The following is a 19,504-nucleotide window of genomic DNA, read 5'->3' as shown; positions in this document are numbered from 1 at the left end:
CCGAAGACACGCTGCAAAGATCCTTAAGTAATTGCAGGATGTGATTTGCATTTTCATTATCGCAGAATGTTCCTTCCAGACTTCCGAAAGTCTGGGAAAAATTAAAGTCCTGAAAACTTCAATGAAAGAGCTGCCCTGAGGTGAACCGAAATCTAAATTGTCACGAAGAGATTCGCCATTTTTCATCAAATTACCAGAGAAGCATCCGAATATCGACCGCAACGGTAGTTGGCAGTTAGTCAAACCCAGCCACCGGGAGTGCACAAAACGCCCCCCAAATTTGGCCCTGTAATAACTCTGGAAATATTCAACCGACCGGGATGACACACTGACTTTAGAGGTTTCCCACTAAGGCCTCCAATCGTGGCAAATTTAATCGAAATCCGTTCAGCCGTCCCAGAGGTCCAGATATCGATTTTTTGGAGATCAAGGGATATGGTAGGGGGGTGGGTGTGTAGGTGAGGGACCTCACTGTGGAGCAATAACGGTAAAAGTTACAGCCGTGATACTTAATTTCCCTGAAAGCTCGTATTCTAGACGGGTGCTTTTCGGCGATAGATTTTTGAAAATAATAACATTTTAAAGGTACAGTATGCCATTCAAATTACCCACCAAAATTTAAATTTCCTGATGCTCTGATACGGACTGCTCACATCATTATAAGAGACGCCGTTTTCTTAATGTGTGTGAATAATATTATATATATATATATATATATATATATATATATATATATATATATATTATATATCTAATGTATATTTATTAGATATATAGCATTTATTCACAAGGTTACCAATACTTTTATACTACATTGTTTACTTAGGTTAAAACATTTTTTCTATATCATCAAACTCTCTTGATCTTAAATGAAAAATATCAAGGCCGCAATGGTATGTATATCTACATACAAGAAGCTTTCGCCAACTTGATCAGTTGGTCTTTTCAGAATGAATAAACATACGAATAACATTACATTACGACAGCATCTTTGAAATGTTATCTAAACTTACTCTGGCACTGGCACCTAAACAAACCAACTTATTAGTGAAGAAATCTTCGAGTAAATAGTTTATTATTCTCAAAAGTTCCCATTAAATTTATAAGAGCCCCTTCGAGAATCCTACGCTTGCCATCATCGCTACTTCTAATACAGTATATCAGTACTTAGTCTGGCTGGCCTATGTATGGTCCAGTTCTAAACTATGTTTTGCTACCATAGTTTTCTGCAATCTCGCTTATTGTATAAACGAATAGAAAGTCCTCTTTTTGTTTAGTCATAACATCTTTTATTGCAGTCTGCATGGTACTGAAAAAACACCAACTTTATTAGTGGCTACCTACAGAATTCTTGTAACTGAAGACTAATTTTCCAATGTTGCATGAACTTCTTTGCCGCAGATAATGATTGGTGATGTGGTAGGACTAAAGGCCCGTCCACACGGTCGAGCTTCGTTCGATGTGACGTCAGAAGCGCAGGTTCAGCGGGAAAAGTTCTGACTTTCCCTGCTTCTGACGTCACATGAACACAGTGGAAATGGCTTAAAATGTTAGACGACATCGAATCGTTCCTTAGTTTTGGGACATTAGTAATTATCTTTTGCTCTGCAAAATGCTTTTGTTGTGAAATGCTTTGGATAACCCAAATCAAGAAAACTTTAGTTGTACGTTTAAATATAACGAGGGTCACAGACCCTATGAGCTTGAGTAATTAAATTCACTATGACATTAGACTTTACACTTGAACAATGGTGGGAAAAAATAATGAATCAATTTCTGAATTAGTTGGCTTACGATATAATTCAAAAGAGACGGAAAGTGTATTTGGATTGTGGGGAACTATTACATCTTGAACAAGTAAACTATAATTATTTTCATATTCCACAGAGAACTTTACTGATGGAACGAAGCTGTTTACATAAATAAAAAATTTGGTGAATTAACTTCCCCTTTCTGATAAATAATGAAGACATCATCAACATACCTAAACCAGACTAAAAGTCTAATTTATTTTCTGGACAAATGAATATAAATTCTGATTCAATAAACTCCATACATAAAGTGGCCACACCAAACTTCTGTTGAAGGGCTCCACCGTTGAAAGTAAAAATTGTACTGTCGACACAACATTTGATAAGGGTATGAAAGGCTGCATACGAATAGGTGACATAAAAATGCATTCTTCTGCTTTCATACGCAGATGGTCTAAAATATAATCCACTTATAGGGAACATTGGTGGAAAAGGCAGTTACATCTAAACTGGGCATTTTCCAGGACAAATACCTACGATCCTAATTGTATCTACTAAATCGTATGAATGAAGTGAATGTGAAGGTGAAAACTTGTCTAGATATACGCCGAGCTTACTGGCCAACCATTCTGATGAAAACGATTGTGGTACTACACTGCATGTAGCTAAGAGGGCAACCGGTTTTATGGATCTTAAGAATTCCTAAAAATATGAAAAAGGATATTTTTTTACCGATATTTTTCTTATTACAGTATGCTTATCTTCCTCGTTAGAAATATTCTTTGCAGTCTTTCGTACTTCTATATTGAAATTACTCTTGAATCTTAATTACAGATGGTACAACTTGAAGTTTTCTATTTATTCATGGCCTTCACCCCAATACGCTCCGATTTTATGCGCTCTGTTCATAATGGTTTACACAACCATTAATACCATGCACGCAACTTTCTTTTTTTTTTTGCTATACTGCCCAACGATGCAACAATTGAATTCACCTACAAGCAAGTGCGGACATAACAATTATGCCAAAGGGGATGGAGCATGGCCGCCTGCAGGAGCCGGTAGAAGGACCAATGCATCCGGGCGATAACTGATCGTGTGGACGAGGTCTTACATGCCGCCTTAAATACCATATAGATAATAGAATTTAGGCCAAAGACCAAGCCCTGTGACCAGTGACGTCATTCAGCGCTGAAAGTTTGAAAGGTGTAACAGGAAGGAAACCTCGCAGCAGCTCTAGGAAACAATTTTGAGAGAGGGTGGAAAGTTAAATTGAATATGAACAGAGGTACGGTAAACGAAATGAGAGGTGCAATGACAGCACTATCCCCTACGGGTCCTAGACGCCATGAGGTTACACAACTCCTACCAGGTCTTCATTCCCTAACCTATAATCACAAATAATCATTCCCAAGTGTCATGCACAACTGCATTGCTGATCACTTATCTATAGCTTCATGTTTGTTAAATTGGAATTGGAATATAGAATTTAGACTATAGGCCAAGCGTAGGCACCCATGAGGTCATTCAGTGGTGAAACTGAAATTGAGTCAGTAAGGTTTGAAAGGTGTAACAGGAGGAAAACCTCGCAGTTGCACTATGAAACAATTGTTAGGAGAGGGTAGAAAGAAAGATGGAGGAGAATATGAACGCAGGTAAAATTTAAGTTAGGACTGGGGCTGCAGCCGTGGGCAGAAGGGTTGTTCCTAGATGTTATTCCTCGGCTTAAGCAATTTGTTTTCGCGCCACTTTCCTCGCCCTAATTTCTGGTCTACCTCCCCAGCCTAAACAATTCTTTGAGTTTGCCATCCTCAGCTTGAGCAATTCCTCAACTCTCTCGTCGGTGGGTAGTGCATTTCAGTGCACCTCCGTGGTCCACTCCACTGTAGTAAGGTTCTTTGCAACGTCCCTTAATGAGGCTCTTAGCTGCAACCGCTTTCATTCATATTTCTCTACATCCCTTTCTTCCATCTCACTTTCTATCCTCTCAATTATTTCACAGTGCAGCTGCAAGGTTTTTCCTCAGGTTACATTTGTTCATACCTTTGCTCTACGAACTGTTCTCGCTGTGGCATCAGCAGCGGGAGAAGTCAGAACATTTCGCGGTGTAGCTGCGCTTCTGACGTCACAGTCTCTTCGTCAAGAAACCCTTACTGGCATTTACCTTTATCTAAATAAACTGACAACCATCCCGGTTGGTAACCTCCATGATTTTAATTATTATTGTTCGTGCCTGGCACCAGTTTCTCAGATTAGTTTCTTTGCAACTAACTAAAAGTATTCAAAAGGTAACAACGTTTTACCACAAACATCCTATTCTAGAACAACCAGTTTTTTAAAAAATCGTACTGAGAATCAATTTTATTATATGGGGCCTATGCACCGGTATTTTGCTTCATTCACTCATTTACCAGTTTCTTCGATAGCTTAAAATTTTCATTTCCGTAATAAGCAGAAACGCTAGCAATTAAGGAGACCCATTAACGCAAATACCATTTCATATGATAGGTACATCCACATGAAGCATTCCATATCCAACGGCAGTCAAGTTAAAATCCTCCAAACGTCTTTGACTACAAAGTTAGACACTTGTGCTAATTTACCTCCTATTCGGTGTCAAATTCAATCTCTCGCTAAGCCAATAGTAACCGTAACAGTTACTATCCTAAACAACCAGTCCTAAGGAATGTTAGTCTTTAAATTGGTTTAGTCATAGGCAGAGTAGAATATTGCATTTAAGCATTAGGCCAAGCGCTGGGACCTATGCGGTCATTCAGCGGGTTCGAAAAGTGTAACAAGAGTTAAAACCTCGCAGTTGCTCTATGAAACGACTGACAGGAGGGCGTAAAGAAAGATATGAGAGAATACGGACGTAGGCACATTAAAAGGGATTTAAGGGGACGAAGTGACGTATAAATAAATCTAAGTAATGCCTACAGTTCACCATACGAGGTGCACCGTAGAGTTTTAAGGATAGTTATGAAAATACCTGTCATTACCCTATGCTAGGGACTTATCATATTGAATGGATTATAAAGTTCAGGCAAAATCAAAGCCTTGGGACCTATGAGGTTATTCAGAATCGAAGTGACCTATAAGGTTGAACTCTTTTAAAACAAATTGTTAAACTTTTTTGGTAAAAACTTCAAAGCTTCTGTGGTCAACCAGTTTGTTTACCAAACTACCGCCACTCGGCACCCCACCAACCATACCCCAACCCCTCCCCAAAAACGTCGCGCAATACTTCAAGAATCTAACTTCAGAATTTCCTTTCATAGACTATAAATAAAAAAATTCACCTGCGTTAAATCCTGTATTTAACCATAGTACCTTTTAGTTAAAATAATTTTTACCTTTTAGTTAAAATATAAAAACTATTTTAACTTAAAATACTTTCCACCTGTGTTAAAGCCTATATTTATCCGCGAAGCTTTAGACCTTTGTCCATGGAAGGAAGTGTAGCTGACCATCACATTATCATCATGCCAATGAATAGAAATTTCTTAGTACGCAGTAGCCCCATGAAAAATTATGATAGTGTTACCTTCTATTTACATGGTTCAAAATAGTAATTTTACGTAATAATTATATATATATATATATATATATATTATATAAATATATATATAAGTATATATATTTATATTAATATATATATGATTGTTATGAACTTTCTTTAAGAGGCAATAAATTATTGTCATTACTCTATTTTTTTAAAAACAGGTCCTCCGTTCAATAAATCCTTTGTTATGAACTTTCTTTAAGAGACAATAAATTATTGTCATTACTCTACTAAACCAGGTCCTCCGTTCAATAAATCAATTGCCAGTCCAGACAAAGATTTACTATACACAAGACTTCAGGCAACGAAACACTCAAAGGGGGAGACAAAAAAAAAGAAAATGTCTAAATTTTACACTTATTTATTCACAAATAAAATTCAAAGAAATGTCCTCGAAAACCTGCTTGAGGAACTAGAAAAATAAGCACCCAAGCATATACAATAATTGTCCTCACATACTTCAAACTCCTACCTAACTATTATACCGCAGAGTAAGAGAGAAATGTCACAGTAGAAGAACGAAATCAACACTCACTCACGTGTACACGATAGGTGGAGAAAAAGCCAAGAAACTTAATACTAATAACTGAATTTTCCTTAACACTAATAATTTACAACAACAACAAAAAATAATTAGGATACACCTTAGTTCATCCAATCGATACATAATTAATTGTTCATCAAATCATATCAAAATCTCTCTGAAACTGCTTCAGTCGAAGAAAACCGTCTACAAGGCTCTCGCGGGAGCCTCCACTTGATGCTTGGCAGCAACACTCAAAAACATTTATGAGTCCACTCACGTAAAGGGGAAAGTATATAAGGGCACAAGGGGATGCTCACCCTTCTCCGGCCTCAGAAGGCCTCCTGACGATTCCCGGAGGATACAGCAGGGCACTCGTGGTCGTCGTCGATGCAAGGTCTGGGCCTTGGTCATACGGAGGCAAAAATAATGAAAGCCCACAGACAAACTCGTACAAGAGGGCACGGGACAAACCCTCACCACCAACAGCAGCCTGGCGTTTTTATAAAAGTGAAAGCGAGCGTCTCAAAGTCCTGTCCGTGGCCAAAAGGCAATGTTGCAGAAAAAATGACGAAGAGTGCGGTAATAAAAATGGGTGATGCTGAAACCTCCCTTCGGGGAACCGTAACGATTAACCTTCCATGATGAAAACCTCTCCCACATTAAGTACGTTTTGACAGCGTAAAACATCAGGCGAAAGAGGCAATTACCGAAGACGATCCTCCACTCGTTGAAACATGAAAAGAGGGAAACGAGCGGATAAATAAAACTATAACAACAAAAACAAAACCCTTGAGGGGAGCGAAAAGAATCAACAAGCAGTTTCTCGAGACTTGAAAGACAAAAAAAAAATTAACTTACGTTAAGAGAAATCAAAGAAATAATTTAAGATGATATTACAATATATATATATATATATATATATATATATATATATATATATATATATATATGTATATATATATTTGCATGCAATACATTTAACAGCAGTCTTGGCACTGTACATTCATTCATTAATATGGAGTCAGATTTCAGCTAGTTGTCCCACAAATTAGCCAAGGGTATTTGTCCTCACAACCAATACCCAAACCACATTTCCACTCAAGTACTGAACAAATGGAACTTTCAACAATTCCATGAGGGTTGGCTTACATTAATTTGCTTGCGTTTTAAAATTTGATATAGGCATTTTTATTTGTGTATTCACTCACACGTGAGTACTGTTAAATTAAGAACTAGTATATTTCTAAAGTTAGTTAGTTTTACCTTCATCATCAGTAATTATATGGATGATACAATAAGATTCCACATACTTTGTTCCCCTTATAAAATAGGGAGGAAGTAAATAGTCAAGAACTGAAAACTAAGTACCCATTTTTTATTAATTAAACAAAATTATAATAAATGGCAGGTTTACGACTGCAGGATATCCGAGGAACAAACAAACATTTCAGGTTTTTAATGAATAGAGCAGCATGGAAAATTTAGAAAACAAATGAATAAAAGCTTCATGTATCTTGTAGACATCTTTGATCCCTAGAAATATCAGCTTAACACAAAGGTTCGCAAATCCGCCCAGCGTCTGCACATTTTCTTGAATTCTGGTTCCTCCAAGCTTGACCTGGAACAAAAATAAAAGGCAGCAGAAAATGTTCTACGGCAATTACTCGGCAACTCCATCCCGTAAAGAGAACGGTAACTAATATTACTTGAAATTGGTACTGAAATAGAGATTTCCACTTTATAAGGACAATAAGCATATAAAAACCATAAGTTACGTTTATCCAATCAATGCCCAAAAAAGGTTATCTCCTCGTACATTTTATATTATAATTATGCATTAAGGCTGTACGTATAATAAACAAACTTTACAATGCTACTCTGCTTCGGATGCCATTCAAACGTAAGTTTTCACTAAACGTAGAAACTACTCAAAATTTGTATATGACTTAGAAAATGTACTATTCTGAAAATCGCCAGAATCAAAATTAAGATAACCCACATGCTATGATTAAAGTCTAATTCTTAAGATACTTTGATCTTTCAAGAATTCTGATAAAAGTTGAAGAAACAGCTTTACTTTGAAATAAAGCAATGAAGTTTTGCAATACGAGTTTTTATTAGGGAGGAAATTACAAACATTGTCGACATGACTCAGCTACCTTAGTAGAATTTAAAAATTTGTATTGGTAAATGCATTAACTGCCTGATGACTAAACTTACAGGTACTATTTAGCAAATAATATCAAACACCCGATTGCCATGGATAGCTTGGCGAACACTAACATTCAATACAGCATCACATTCATTGAATTAATGGATTCAAAGCGTATTTGTTGATGGCACGACTGGAAAAACTCGTGCCTTTATGGATACCATCCCAAACTCACTGCCTGTGCTCAAGAACAGTTCGACAACGCACTGTTCAAGGAAGCAGTGTTATTGTTTGGAAAAGACGTGTTGGTGACACCACGTCATTGGGTAACATCGCCAAACTATTGCCAGGTGTCCTTGGCTAACATCGCCAAACTATTGCCAGGAGCTATTGCCAGAAGTCCTTGGCTAACATCGCCAAACTATTGCCAGGAGTCCTTGGCTAATGCCGCCAAACTACTGCCAGGAGTTCTTGGCTAATGCCGCCAAACTACTGCCAGGAGTTCTTGGCTAACGCCGCAAAACTACTGCCAAGAATCATTGGGCAACATCACAAACCTAATGGTAGGAATCATTGGCTAACATTGCCCAACTATTGACAGGAGTCATTGGGTAACATCGCTAAACTATTACCATGAGTCATTGCGTAACACAGCCAAACTATTACCAGGAATCATTGGGCAACATCACCCAAATAAATAAGTATATCTTAGTTTTACCAGACCACCGAGCTGATTAACAGCTCTCCTAGGCCTGGCCCGAAGGATTAGATATTTTTACGTGGCTAGGAACCAATTGGTCACCTAGCAACGGGGCCTACAGCTTACTGTGGGATCCGAACCACACTATTGAGAAATGAATTTCTATCACTAGAAATAAATTCCTCTGTTTCCGAGTTGGCCGAGCAGGGAATCTAATCTCGGACCACTGGATTGGCAGCCGAGTGCGAAAACCACTCGTCCAGCGAGGAACTGCAACATCACCCAACTATTACCAGGAATCATTGGGTAACATCACCCAACTATTACCAGTAATCATTGGGCGACACCACCCAACTCTCACCAGGAATCTTCATGTAATGCACGAAACTATTACCAGGAATCATTGGGTAACATCACAAAACTACTGCCAGGAATTATTGGCTAATATCCTCCAACTATTGCCAGGAGTCATTGGGTTACATCACAAAACTATTGCCAGGAATTATTGGCTAATATCATCCAACTATTGCCAGGAGTCATTGGGTAACATCACAAAACTATTACCAGGAATTATTGGGTAATATCATCCAACTATTGCCAGGAATCATTGGGTAACATCACAAAACTATTAACAGCCAGGAATTATTGGGTAATATCATCCAACTATTGCCAGGAACATCATTGTAACATCACAAAACAAAAACACTGCCAGGAGGTTATTGGCTAATATCATCCAACTATTGCCAGGAGTCATTGGGTTACATCACAAAACTATTGCCAGGAATTATTGGCTAATATCCTCCAACTATTGCCAGGAGTCATTGGGTAACATCACAAAACTATTACCAGGAATTATTGGGTAATATCATCCAACTATTGCCAGGAATCATTGGGTAACATCACAAAACTATTACCAGCCAGGAATTATTGGGTAATATCATCCAACTATTGCCAGGAATCATTGGGTAACATCACAAAACTACTGCCAGGAGTTATTGGCTAATATCATCCAACTATTGCCAGGAGTCATTGGGTTACATCACAAAACTATTGCCAGGAATTATTGACTAATATCATCCAACTACTTCCAGGAATCATTGGGTAACAAAAAAACTATTGCCAGGAATCATTGGCTAACATCACCCAACTTCTTCCAGGAATCACTGGGCCACATCATCCAACTATTGCATGGAATCATTGGGTCCAACTATTGACTGTAATCACTGGGTAACACCACAAAACTATTGCCAGGAATCATTAAGTAACACCTCAAAACTATTGCCAGGAATCATTAACACCACAAAACTATTACCAGGAATCATTGGGTAACACCACAAAACTATTGCCAGGAATCATTAAGTAACACCTCAAAACTATTGCCAGGAATCATTAAGTAACACCTCAAAACTATTGCCAGGAATCTAACACCACAAAACTATTACCAGGAATCATTGGGTAACACCACAAAATTATTACCAGGAATCAGGAATCAGTAAGTAACACCACAAAACTATTGCCAGGAATCATTAGGTAACACCACAAAACTATTGCCAGGAATCATTAACACCACAAAACAATTACCAGGAATCATTGGGTAACACCACAAAACTATTGCCAGGAATCATTAAGTAACACCACAAAACTATTGCCAGGAATCATTAAGTAACACCACAAAACTATTGCCAGGAATCATTAAGTAACACCACAAAACTATTGCCAGGAATCATTAACACCACAAAACTATTACCAGGAATCATTGGGTAACACCACAAAACTATTGCCAGGAATCATTAAGTAACACCACAAAACTGTTACCAGGAATCATTAAGTAACACCACAAAACTACTGCCAGGAATTATTAGGGAACACCACAAAACTATTGCCAGGAATCATTAAGTAACACCACAAAACTGTTACCAGGAATCATTAAGTAACACCACAAAACTACTGCCAGGAATCATTAGGGAACACCACAAAACTACTGCCAGGAATCATTGGGCAATACCACAAAACTGCCAGGAATCATTGGGCAACATCACAAAACTATTTCCAGGAATCATTGGGTAACACCACAAAACTAATTCCAAGAATCATTGGGTAACACCACAAAACTAATTCCAAGAATCATTGGATAACACCCCAAAACTAATACCAGGAATCATTGATCACAACTATTGCCAGGAATCATTGATAACATGACAAAACTATTGCCAGGAATCATTGGTAACATGACAAAACTGTTGCCAGGAATCATTGGTAACAAAAAATATTGCCAGGAGTCATTGGTAACACCACAAAAACTATTGCTAGGAGTCATGTGGTAACCACAAAACTAATACCAGAAATCATTAGGCAACACCACAAAACTGCCAGGAATCATTGGTAACACCACAAAAACTATTGCCAGGAATCATTGGTAACACCACAAAAACTATTGCCAGGAATCATTGGTAACACCACAAAACTGCCAGGAATCATTGGTAACACCACAAAAACTATTGCCAGTATTCAAAAATAACTACGCCAACCCATTTCCTCTGTTTATTTGCATCAAACGCGTTGCCTATGTTTATGTGTATCAAGAGTAACACTCATATTTGTGTACATACAATCGTGTTCATAGAGTAACAAACTCACTGCCTGTGTTCATAGAGCTCATTGCCAATGTTCATAGAGTAACAAACTCGTTGCCTTTATAGTTCATAGAGTAACAAACTCGCTGCCTCTGCCCTTAAAGTAACAAACTCGCTGTCTCTGCCCTTAGAGTAACAAACTCGCTGTCTCTGCCCTTAGAGTAACAAACTCGCTGTCTCTGCCCTTAGAGTAACAAAATTATTATTCCATGCAAAAAATAACCATGACTTAAAATTTCCATACTTTCAACTAAACTTAAAACTTGCTTTCGTGCTGTCTGTTAACAAGAGTTTAAAATTCCTAGCTATGATTTACTGAAACTTCATAAAACTAATTCAATCTGCTGACAATTCAACAAATCACTCGGCACAATCTCCTTTCGTGGGGGTTGGGGGGGGGGCGGATTTTGTTTGATGATTTTCAAGAGATTAGCTATTGGGTAAGCAAGCCCTATTTACGTAAATGACCTAACAGTTAAGAAGCTTCCTAAAGTCCATATAGCCAGAAATTTTCTGGTTGAGAGAATGGAAATACAAAATTCGAATCCTTTGAAAATTCCATGTCTAACCTCAACTCTCTACAATAAAAATTTAAATTCAGGTAAAACCTTTATGAATAGGGCCAAAACTTTTCTTTTACCTAACCACAAACTATCCATTTTCAGGAAGTTAAAATTCTAAAGTAAAACATACGAAGATGCCAGACTTTTACAAGTGTTTTTCAATTAATATTGCCGTTTGACGGCATAATCTCAAATTTCCTCAAAACCTAGGGAGTTGCTACAAACTTAACTGAGTGGGGGGTAGCCTATCACGTTAAAACACCTTATACCTATCAGAATTTAAAAGAAAACCAATATATTAGGTCTGTATTTAAAACCTGAAAGAAAGTGGGATTAGTTGGCTTGTTCAAAACCACCCAAGAACCTGCATAGTAGGTCAACACGACCTACCATGCAGAACATGGGGGCTCCCCCACCCCTCCAGGGGCGCCGCCCCTAAAGGGGTGGAGGATAAGAACAGCCTTTACAAATAAGTAAATTTATTACAAAAATAAACAAAAGTACATTATGACAAATTGAAGAAATATTACTCAAAACTAATCTTTAGGGAAAAATATACCACCTACGTACCTGTAGCTGAAGCTCTATCATGCTTTAAGCTTTACAGCTGTGCTCTGGGCGTTTACTCATGTCAGATTAGGGGTAAACGCCCACAGAGTAATGACTACCAAATATTTGTACGTAACTAAACAAACAGCAAGATTCGAAAATATACATAACAAATGCACTACATTAACAATAATATAGTAAAATCCCATTGTTACCTTGCAGGACGCCGGGGTTTGTTTTAACTTGAACAACGAAATGACAACAAACGATGAAATCTCAAGCTCCAACTGCCGGTTAGGTCGCGAGATCAATATTCCGTAAATGTTTCACAACAGGACCAATTATGCTACGATAAATTAAGGAGAACTTGAATACGCCGTTCGTGTAACAGAGGATTACTTAGACACTCCTGTTTAACGTCCACCACCCAGATCGATGTCACACAGTTTCAATGATCAATCGAAAACTCCGAAGGTTCATGTGCTCGAAACTTGAACGATGTTGACATTTGCCAAGGACTCTAAAGTCTTAGTAGAGTCTTGCTTCGTGGAACATGACCGAATACAACCCATGGATATCCTTGAAATCGGTAATTTTGCAAGAATTGTTTTTATTTCCTACCCCCTTCTTATGCTTGTCAAGTCAGGGAAGTTTAAATACAGCACATGAATAGATTTTCCTGAACGTAACTCGTAAATTCTTTTCGGGCTCAGGAAATCATTGGTAGCATAAGCTGGTAGTCACGACGCCAGATAATTATTAATTATTAATTCATTCATTGTAGCATAAGCCTGTCGCATACTGCTTTTCATCACCGATGAAATAACTTAATTCGCGGAGATATTTTGCGATAGCGATATAGAATGAAATATTCTATATATACGTATACCTATACATGTGTGTACCGTATAATTGGATACGTTACGTAAAACTTACTACACTGGTACTTTATGATTCGTAAACAAGTCTAAATGAATATTTCTATAATTAAACGTACTTAGCCCTTGCATTGCTGCTGTGACACTGATATCTGACGTTTTATGTAAGATAATTATATATTTTTTTATTGCTGAAAATCCAAGCTACTATTTGTGGCTGCTGTGTTATCTCAGTCTAGCTAGGGATTAACTGCTTCCTTTGAGTAAGCATTGACAATCCCCGTTTTGGGCATTTGTTTCAAATACTACTATTTCTACTTATTTTTCCTTTTGTTCACGAACAAACTGTTTCATTTTGCGATAATATATATATATATATATATATATATTTATATGATATATATATGTATACGTATATGTATATATACATACATATGTGTGTATACATACTGGATATAAATGCACACTAAAGCATAGAGGCTGCTAACAAGTCTCACAGGTCAAAAAATACTTCGCTGCTATCAGCTGAGCCACCGTTGTGTTAAGTCTTTTCTCAATCAGTATAAAAGCGAGTGCCATTATAACAAGCATTTCAAATAGGTTTCGGTTTGGACGAACAGTAAAAGGAATGAAAGTAGTTGCAGCTTGGGACCGAAGGGACACTGCAAAGAGCCTTAAGAAATGCCTACATTGCACCGCATGAGGTGCCTTGACGGAACTAACCTCTAGAGCCTAGGTCGATCACTTGTAAGTGAAACCTTTGCACATGAAAATCTGTTCATGGGTATTTCTCTTCATTTCTCTTGGAAATGAAATTATTAGTTCCAGTACATCCTTTTCATGCGGATTTTCATTATAATAACATTACACGTGTTCGCTGCATTTACTCATTTCTCTTGTCAGGGGTGCATGACTATGACTATGTCATTCGAAGCAGAGTATGTTTGTTTTGTTCTCTAATATTTTTGTCAAAGAAAACGGGTAAACTCTGATCAGAAACATTCAATCGTCTTAAAAGTATTTTTGCTTTCACATCCAGTGGAGTGAAACCATGTAATACCGTTCTATGTCTTTTCGAGTTCGTATTTTCATTCACTGTAAATCCTATTAATACTTAGACGTCTGGATGAATGAAAAACTTGGTACTGTAGTCTGAGGACAACTTGAAAAGCTTTCGTGTAAGGCTGTTATATTCTCTTGAACTGTATGTTCCTCTCCAGTATCTAACACATTTGTTTAGGCCGTCAGCTCAATACTTGCATCATACTCAACTATTAGACCTTTATTTCAGTGATCTGTTCTCTCCCTGCATTTCTGTTCTTTTCACCAACAACTAATCGTGTATCATTCATACTTGAGCAGATGATTCGATTCATCACTGATGATTACCCTAAATTTCGCCTTATCTTTTCAAATGTATCATTGATTTGATTGACTACCCTACAGTGTACAAAGAATTTCAATTTCTTTCTTTTATATATTTCCTAGGTTTCGACTTAGTTACTAACTTATCGTACAGTATTAGGACTTGGACAGCAGAATTCTCTGTAAGAAAGTGAATGTTTTCCTTACTAGCAACACACTTCTCTGAGAACCTCAACTATACTCTGTTTTTTTTTTTTCTTTTTTTCATCTGTCCATCCGCCTGTGGTGTTTTCGCATGGTAACACTGCGTCCCGGGCTTTAAATAGTTACGCTATGTGTAAGTTTGAGGTAAATAAAAGGATATCTGGGTGTACATTTGCAACTGAAAAGTGTTCTAATAATTTACTGTATGCGAATTACACCGTTAATATTCGAAATAGGATATTATTTGAGCCCGGACCGCAGTGTTACCATGCGCAACCTCAGGCGGATGGACAGATGGAAAAAATCAGAGTATAGATCGTTGTACGGGTTATTCTTCTGTTCTCGTATTGATCCCCTACTGGAAGCGGCTTTTCCAAATTATTCAACTATGTTGTCTCATCAATACAAGAAACTTACGTCACGTTATTAACTTGGTTCCATGAGAAGATGCTTCCATTCTATACATTATTGCAAGTTACAGATGACTTAAACGCTGCAAGAGCAGATATGATCATCTTTGAGCATTTTGTGCACAATTACTTATACATACTGAAATTATATTTGCTCTCCTTTCATTTTTCTAAGATTGCCAGTGGAAGTTGTTTAGAGTACTGACGAGCATTCAGCCTACTTCACAACTCAGCTAATGATCCTCATCTTGATAGTTTTGTCCTATACAGCAAAACTAAATAGAAGGAGAATGATCAATCCATAAATATACTACTGTTTATTATATTAGATTTACTACAGATCTTTAGCACCCTTAGATTCCATCATTTGACAGTAACATTCAAAAGGAACTAGCATGCACAAATACTTTGAAATTTACTAAGTATAATAGCTAATATCTTAATAACAAAGAGACACGATAAAGAAAACTGTGAACAATCCACTTTTTCTAAAATATGAAAGTATCGATTGAATTATTCATCTCTTAACTAATGAGACAATCACACATTATATCCCACGGTTAAATTTTCATTTATTGCCAGAAAAAAATCGGAAATTAAACTAAATACTTTGATATCCTTTTACCAGTACCTCTGACAAAAAAGAAAAAATCTATTTTTACGAAGTTAGGAAATTACGAACAAAATAAGCGTCCTTTGCAACTTTGGTTCGTTATACCGCTAAAAGTTGCAAGATTCTGAAAACACTGATACATCTCCGTATGGTTTTGACTGCTGTTAACAAGTGGTGACGTATTTTTTTCATAATATCCAACTACTCTAAACTTAAACTTTTGGACCCTCGTGCTGCACCAAATTTTAATAGAATAATATGTGTTGTCTATGAGAAATCTGCGGGATAATCAACAAAGAGCACCTGTATCAAAATTGACGAATTCCTCGTGCAAATTTCCAGCAGATAATCCAAAGCATATACAAATGCAAACGCTCAAAACATTGCTGAATTTCACATTTTCTCTTCTTTGTCGATTCGAGATTTTTAAAAAAGCATAACAACTGGATCGAAATAGGCGAATTTGAAGTCGAGATCTTTCGAGATCTTTCTGTGGTTGGTTGCTTTTACAGATTCCCTCTCTCTGCCTGGTCCAGCTCGATTGCCTCAAACAGAGCTTTGAAGTTGCCAGCTCCGAAACCCTGGAGAAAAAAAAAAAAAATTAAAAAGGATAGGAAAAACAAGCATGTTTATTTATGGGGCATCTGACTTCGCAAAGCGAGTTACATGAATTCTCAACATGAAGGGATATTTGTGGTGCTCATGGGATCTTTCTTAACAGATACCTTAAACTGAAGTGGTCTGCTTTATTTCATATGAGAAAATTTTACACCTGGCAAGTATACTAGTAGCAAAATAAAATTGTTAATGGTTGGCTTATAAGTAACCCCCAAAAATATCATGTTTATGTCCTGAAAAGTAAGGTTTATGTAACTGATTAGGCACCGAAATTCCTGTCAAACTGAGGAAAGCAACTCACGGAGTGGTTGTGTCTTTGGATGACTTCCAGGAAGACCGTCGGGCGGTCCTGCATGTTCTTGGTGAAGATCTGGAGCAGGTATCCATTGTCATCGTAATCTACAAGAATGCTGAGCTGCTGCAGGATATCCATATCCTCAACGATCTTCACCGGGGAAGTTTTTAACTTTTCTCGTAATGCCGTGTAGTACGTGTCGGGGACCCTCAAGAACTCCATTCCTCTCTCGCGCAGCACTCGGATCTTGTAAAAGAGAGCAAGAACTTGTCCATTATCAGTCATAAAACGTCACATATTGCATCAGTAACTTTCCCAGGTCCTTCCGCCTTGATATTTACACTATCATCTCCATTTGGAAAAATCAGCAAGTATGAAACCATGCAAAAAGTGGAAAGACTAAACCTACTATCGTTGAAATACCTTTCTTAAATCAGAACATGGTAAATGAAGCACATTAACAAATATATAAATGCAAATATTCGAATGCCCAAATTAGTCTGCAAATATTCCAGAACTGAAGACGTTACTCACAGATGCGATGATGTCCTGGGTATTCAAAGCAATGTGTTGAACGCCAGCTCCGCCATAGTAATCGACATACTCTTGAATTTGGCTTTTCCTCAGACCTGTGGCAGGTTCGTTGAGGGGCATCTGAAAGTGAATGTGCACTCCAAGTCATTTGTTCCTCCTGTTCCAATGCAATAAGTTTCTTTTAAAGAGAACAGACTTCAACAAAAACACGAAGGCTAAGTCTACTAATACAGAGTAGTTACAAGGGTAAGAAAATGATAGCGTAATAACTGGAGTTTGAAATGTACGGCAATATCGTTAAATGATGGAAAATGACTAAGTTTAGTAATAATAAAATATCTAGGGAAATTCTTGCCTCAGATATTTTAGAAATGTTTGCTCTATGTAGACCAATGAATCAATGCTGTTACAAGCCTAGGGAGAGTAATTTAGGGGAATGATGATAATGAACGACAAGCAAAATATGATGATATCAAAACACCAACTATACAGTATCGTAACAGTGAGCTATTCTGTTTTGATAGGGCACACAAAATTGGTTTCACTGAAGGAAATCTTTTATATTTTCAGTAATTCCGATTTTGACTTTTCTGAGGAACTGCGATTTAATTGATAAAATATACAACATTGGAGTGTTTAGTGAATTTTAAAACAAAATTTCAAAAAGTTAAAACTAATTCTGAATTTTAATATACCTTTTTAGTATGTATGTAAGCGGAACATGAGTAAATGTATTTATTGTGTGTGTTCTAGTATGAAAACATTTGCCTTGGTGCAGTTTTTTTTATCCTGAATGACCAATTTGGTCCCAGTTCTTGCCCAAGGGCTAGACCTGCATTTATCTAATCCTTCGGGCCAGCCCTGGGAGAGCTGAAAATCAGCTCAGTGGTCTGGTTAAACTACTTTTATAATAATAATAACTGAAGGAAAGCATTTTGTTCAGAAAAATCAACTCGTACTAGGAAAAAGTTTTAGAGAACAGTGCAGTGGAAGGTTCAAGAATGCCTGGTAGATCGTCTGACCTATAATTCATTTTAGTTATAATGTAGCACTATAATTGTATTTTGTAAGATGAGGTTTATATTTATATAAGATGTTTATATCTCATAGGGCATATCAGTATCATTAAAGCCCGGGGTGAATGTGGTAAATTGGCATTTGTCGTAATGACCTGTTTGAATGTTTAGCTGCATTGTGATTGTCGTTAGCGAATGGTTGTTTTCTTTTTTATGTTTGCGTTGTATTTGTTTACTTTCGACGTTCCCAGTGTATCCTACTCTGTTGACTGCTGTAACTCTCTTTGGCGGGAACTTAAGCTGAATAAAGCCTTGAAGATGCATTGAGATTTTTATTACACTGACCCCGGAAGGAACAGGAGTGAATAAGGGATAAGATGCAGAGGGTAACAAAGAATGAAGGAATAATAAACGTTCCTTCTAAAATTGGGAAAGGGGCCACCAGACATACTTAAATTTAGAGCCTTTCAACCTAAAGTCATTATAGAGCTGAGGTGCAGTATGCGCAAAGAAACAGTACCTACCCAGCAAACTCATCACTAAAATCAGGTTAAATGAACAATTCACTCAGTCGAATTACCTGTCATGAAGCCATTAGCACTGAATTTAGTACGGAATAATATTATGCACCAACGCCTAATCCAAGACCTCATACTTGTCTTTCAATAATGTTAAGCAAGTGTATAAGTATGCTTCTCTCGCTTGGCAACTCTGGGCGAGACCCTCAGACGTGGCTTGTCCGACTCAAGAAAATGTCAAATGACGCACTTGAGCATAATTCTGATCGGTGATGAGGTGCAATATCAAAGGCCCTCGTCAATTTGGAAACATTTGCAAAAGAAGCAAGATTAGAGTGAATGACACTAGGAGTCAAGAATGGCAGCCGTAGCTCATCAAATACTGTAGTAAGGTGATGGGACTGTAAGGACAACCCTTTTTCTTTATTTTTATTGCATCTCATCATCAAGCCGCGTTGTTCCTTTACCCATTCTGTAGAGCATTTTACGCCTTTTCATTTGATGTATATATGTCTGGAATCCGTTCCCTCTATGCAATATTATTCATGTATTTTCATCTGTGAAGAAATACATTCATAGTGAGGGCCCTGTCCCTTTTTTTGTGTTTGTTCGTGCGT

General features: G+C 37.4%; 4 protein-coding genes across 5 annotated transcripts in view; 2 read left to right on the top strand and 2 right to left on the bottom strand.

The window, feature by feature from the left end:
- Positions 1-12,902, bottom strand: part of LOC135207282 (uncharacterized) — a 66,647-nt gene extending 53,745 nt beyond the window's left edge. The window contains exon 1 of one of the 2 annotated variants that reach the window (XM_064238949.1): positions 12,652-12,902. The gene's annotated coding sequence lies outside the window, so the exon portion shown is untranslated. The remainder of the gene's footprint in view (positions 1-12,651) is intronic. The other variant, XM_064238950.1, reaches the window with a different exon arrangement.
- The window catches only part of LOC135207279 (uncharacterized), a 126,826-nt gene that overhangs the window by 66,999 nt on the left and 40,323 nt on the right, over positions 1-19,504 (top strand). The gene's annotated exons all lie outside the window — the stretch shown is intronic.
- LOC135207281 (4-hydroxyphenylpyruvate dioxygenase-like) overlaps positions 1-19,504 on the top strand; it is a 203,555-nt gene that overhangs the window by 177,324 nt on the left and 6,727 nt on the right. The window lies entirely within an intron of this gene.
- Positions 15,596-17,529, bottom strand: LOC135207276 (4-hydroxyphenylpyruvate dioxygenase-like). Its single transcript, XM_064238937.1, has 3 exons — positions 17,354-17,529; positions 16,826-17,065; positions 15,596-16,487 (listed from the first exon to the last, which is right to left on the bottom strand). Exons 1-3 carry the CDS (start codon positions 17,471-17,473, stop codon positions 16,413-16,415), a joined length of 435 nt encoding a protein of 144 aa, XP_064095007.1. The 5' UTR covers positions 17,474-17,529; the 3' UTR covers positions 15,596-16,412.

Source organism: Macrobrachium nipponense, chromosome 32 (genome assembly GCF_015104395.2).
Source record: "Macrobrachium nipponense isolate FS-2020 chromosome 32, ASM1510439v2, whole genome shotgun sequence".
Classification (NCBI taxonomy): Eukaryota; Metazoa; Arthropoda; class Malacostraca; order Decapoda; family Palaemonidae; genus Macrobrachium; species Macrobrachium nipponense.
This window is presented reverse-complemented; position numbering and strand designations above follow the sequence as displayed.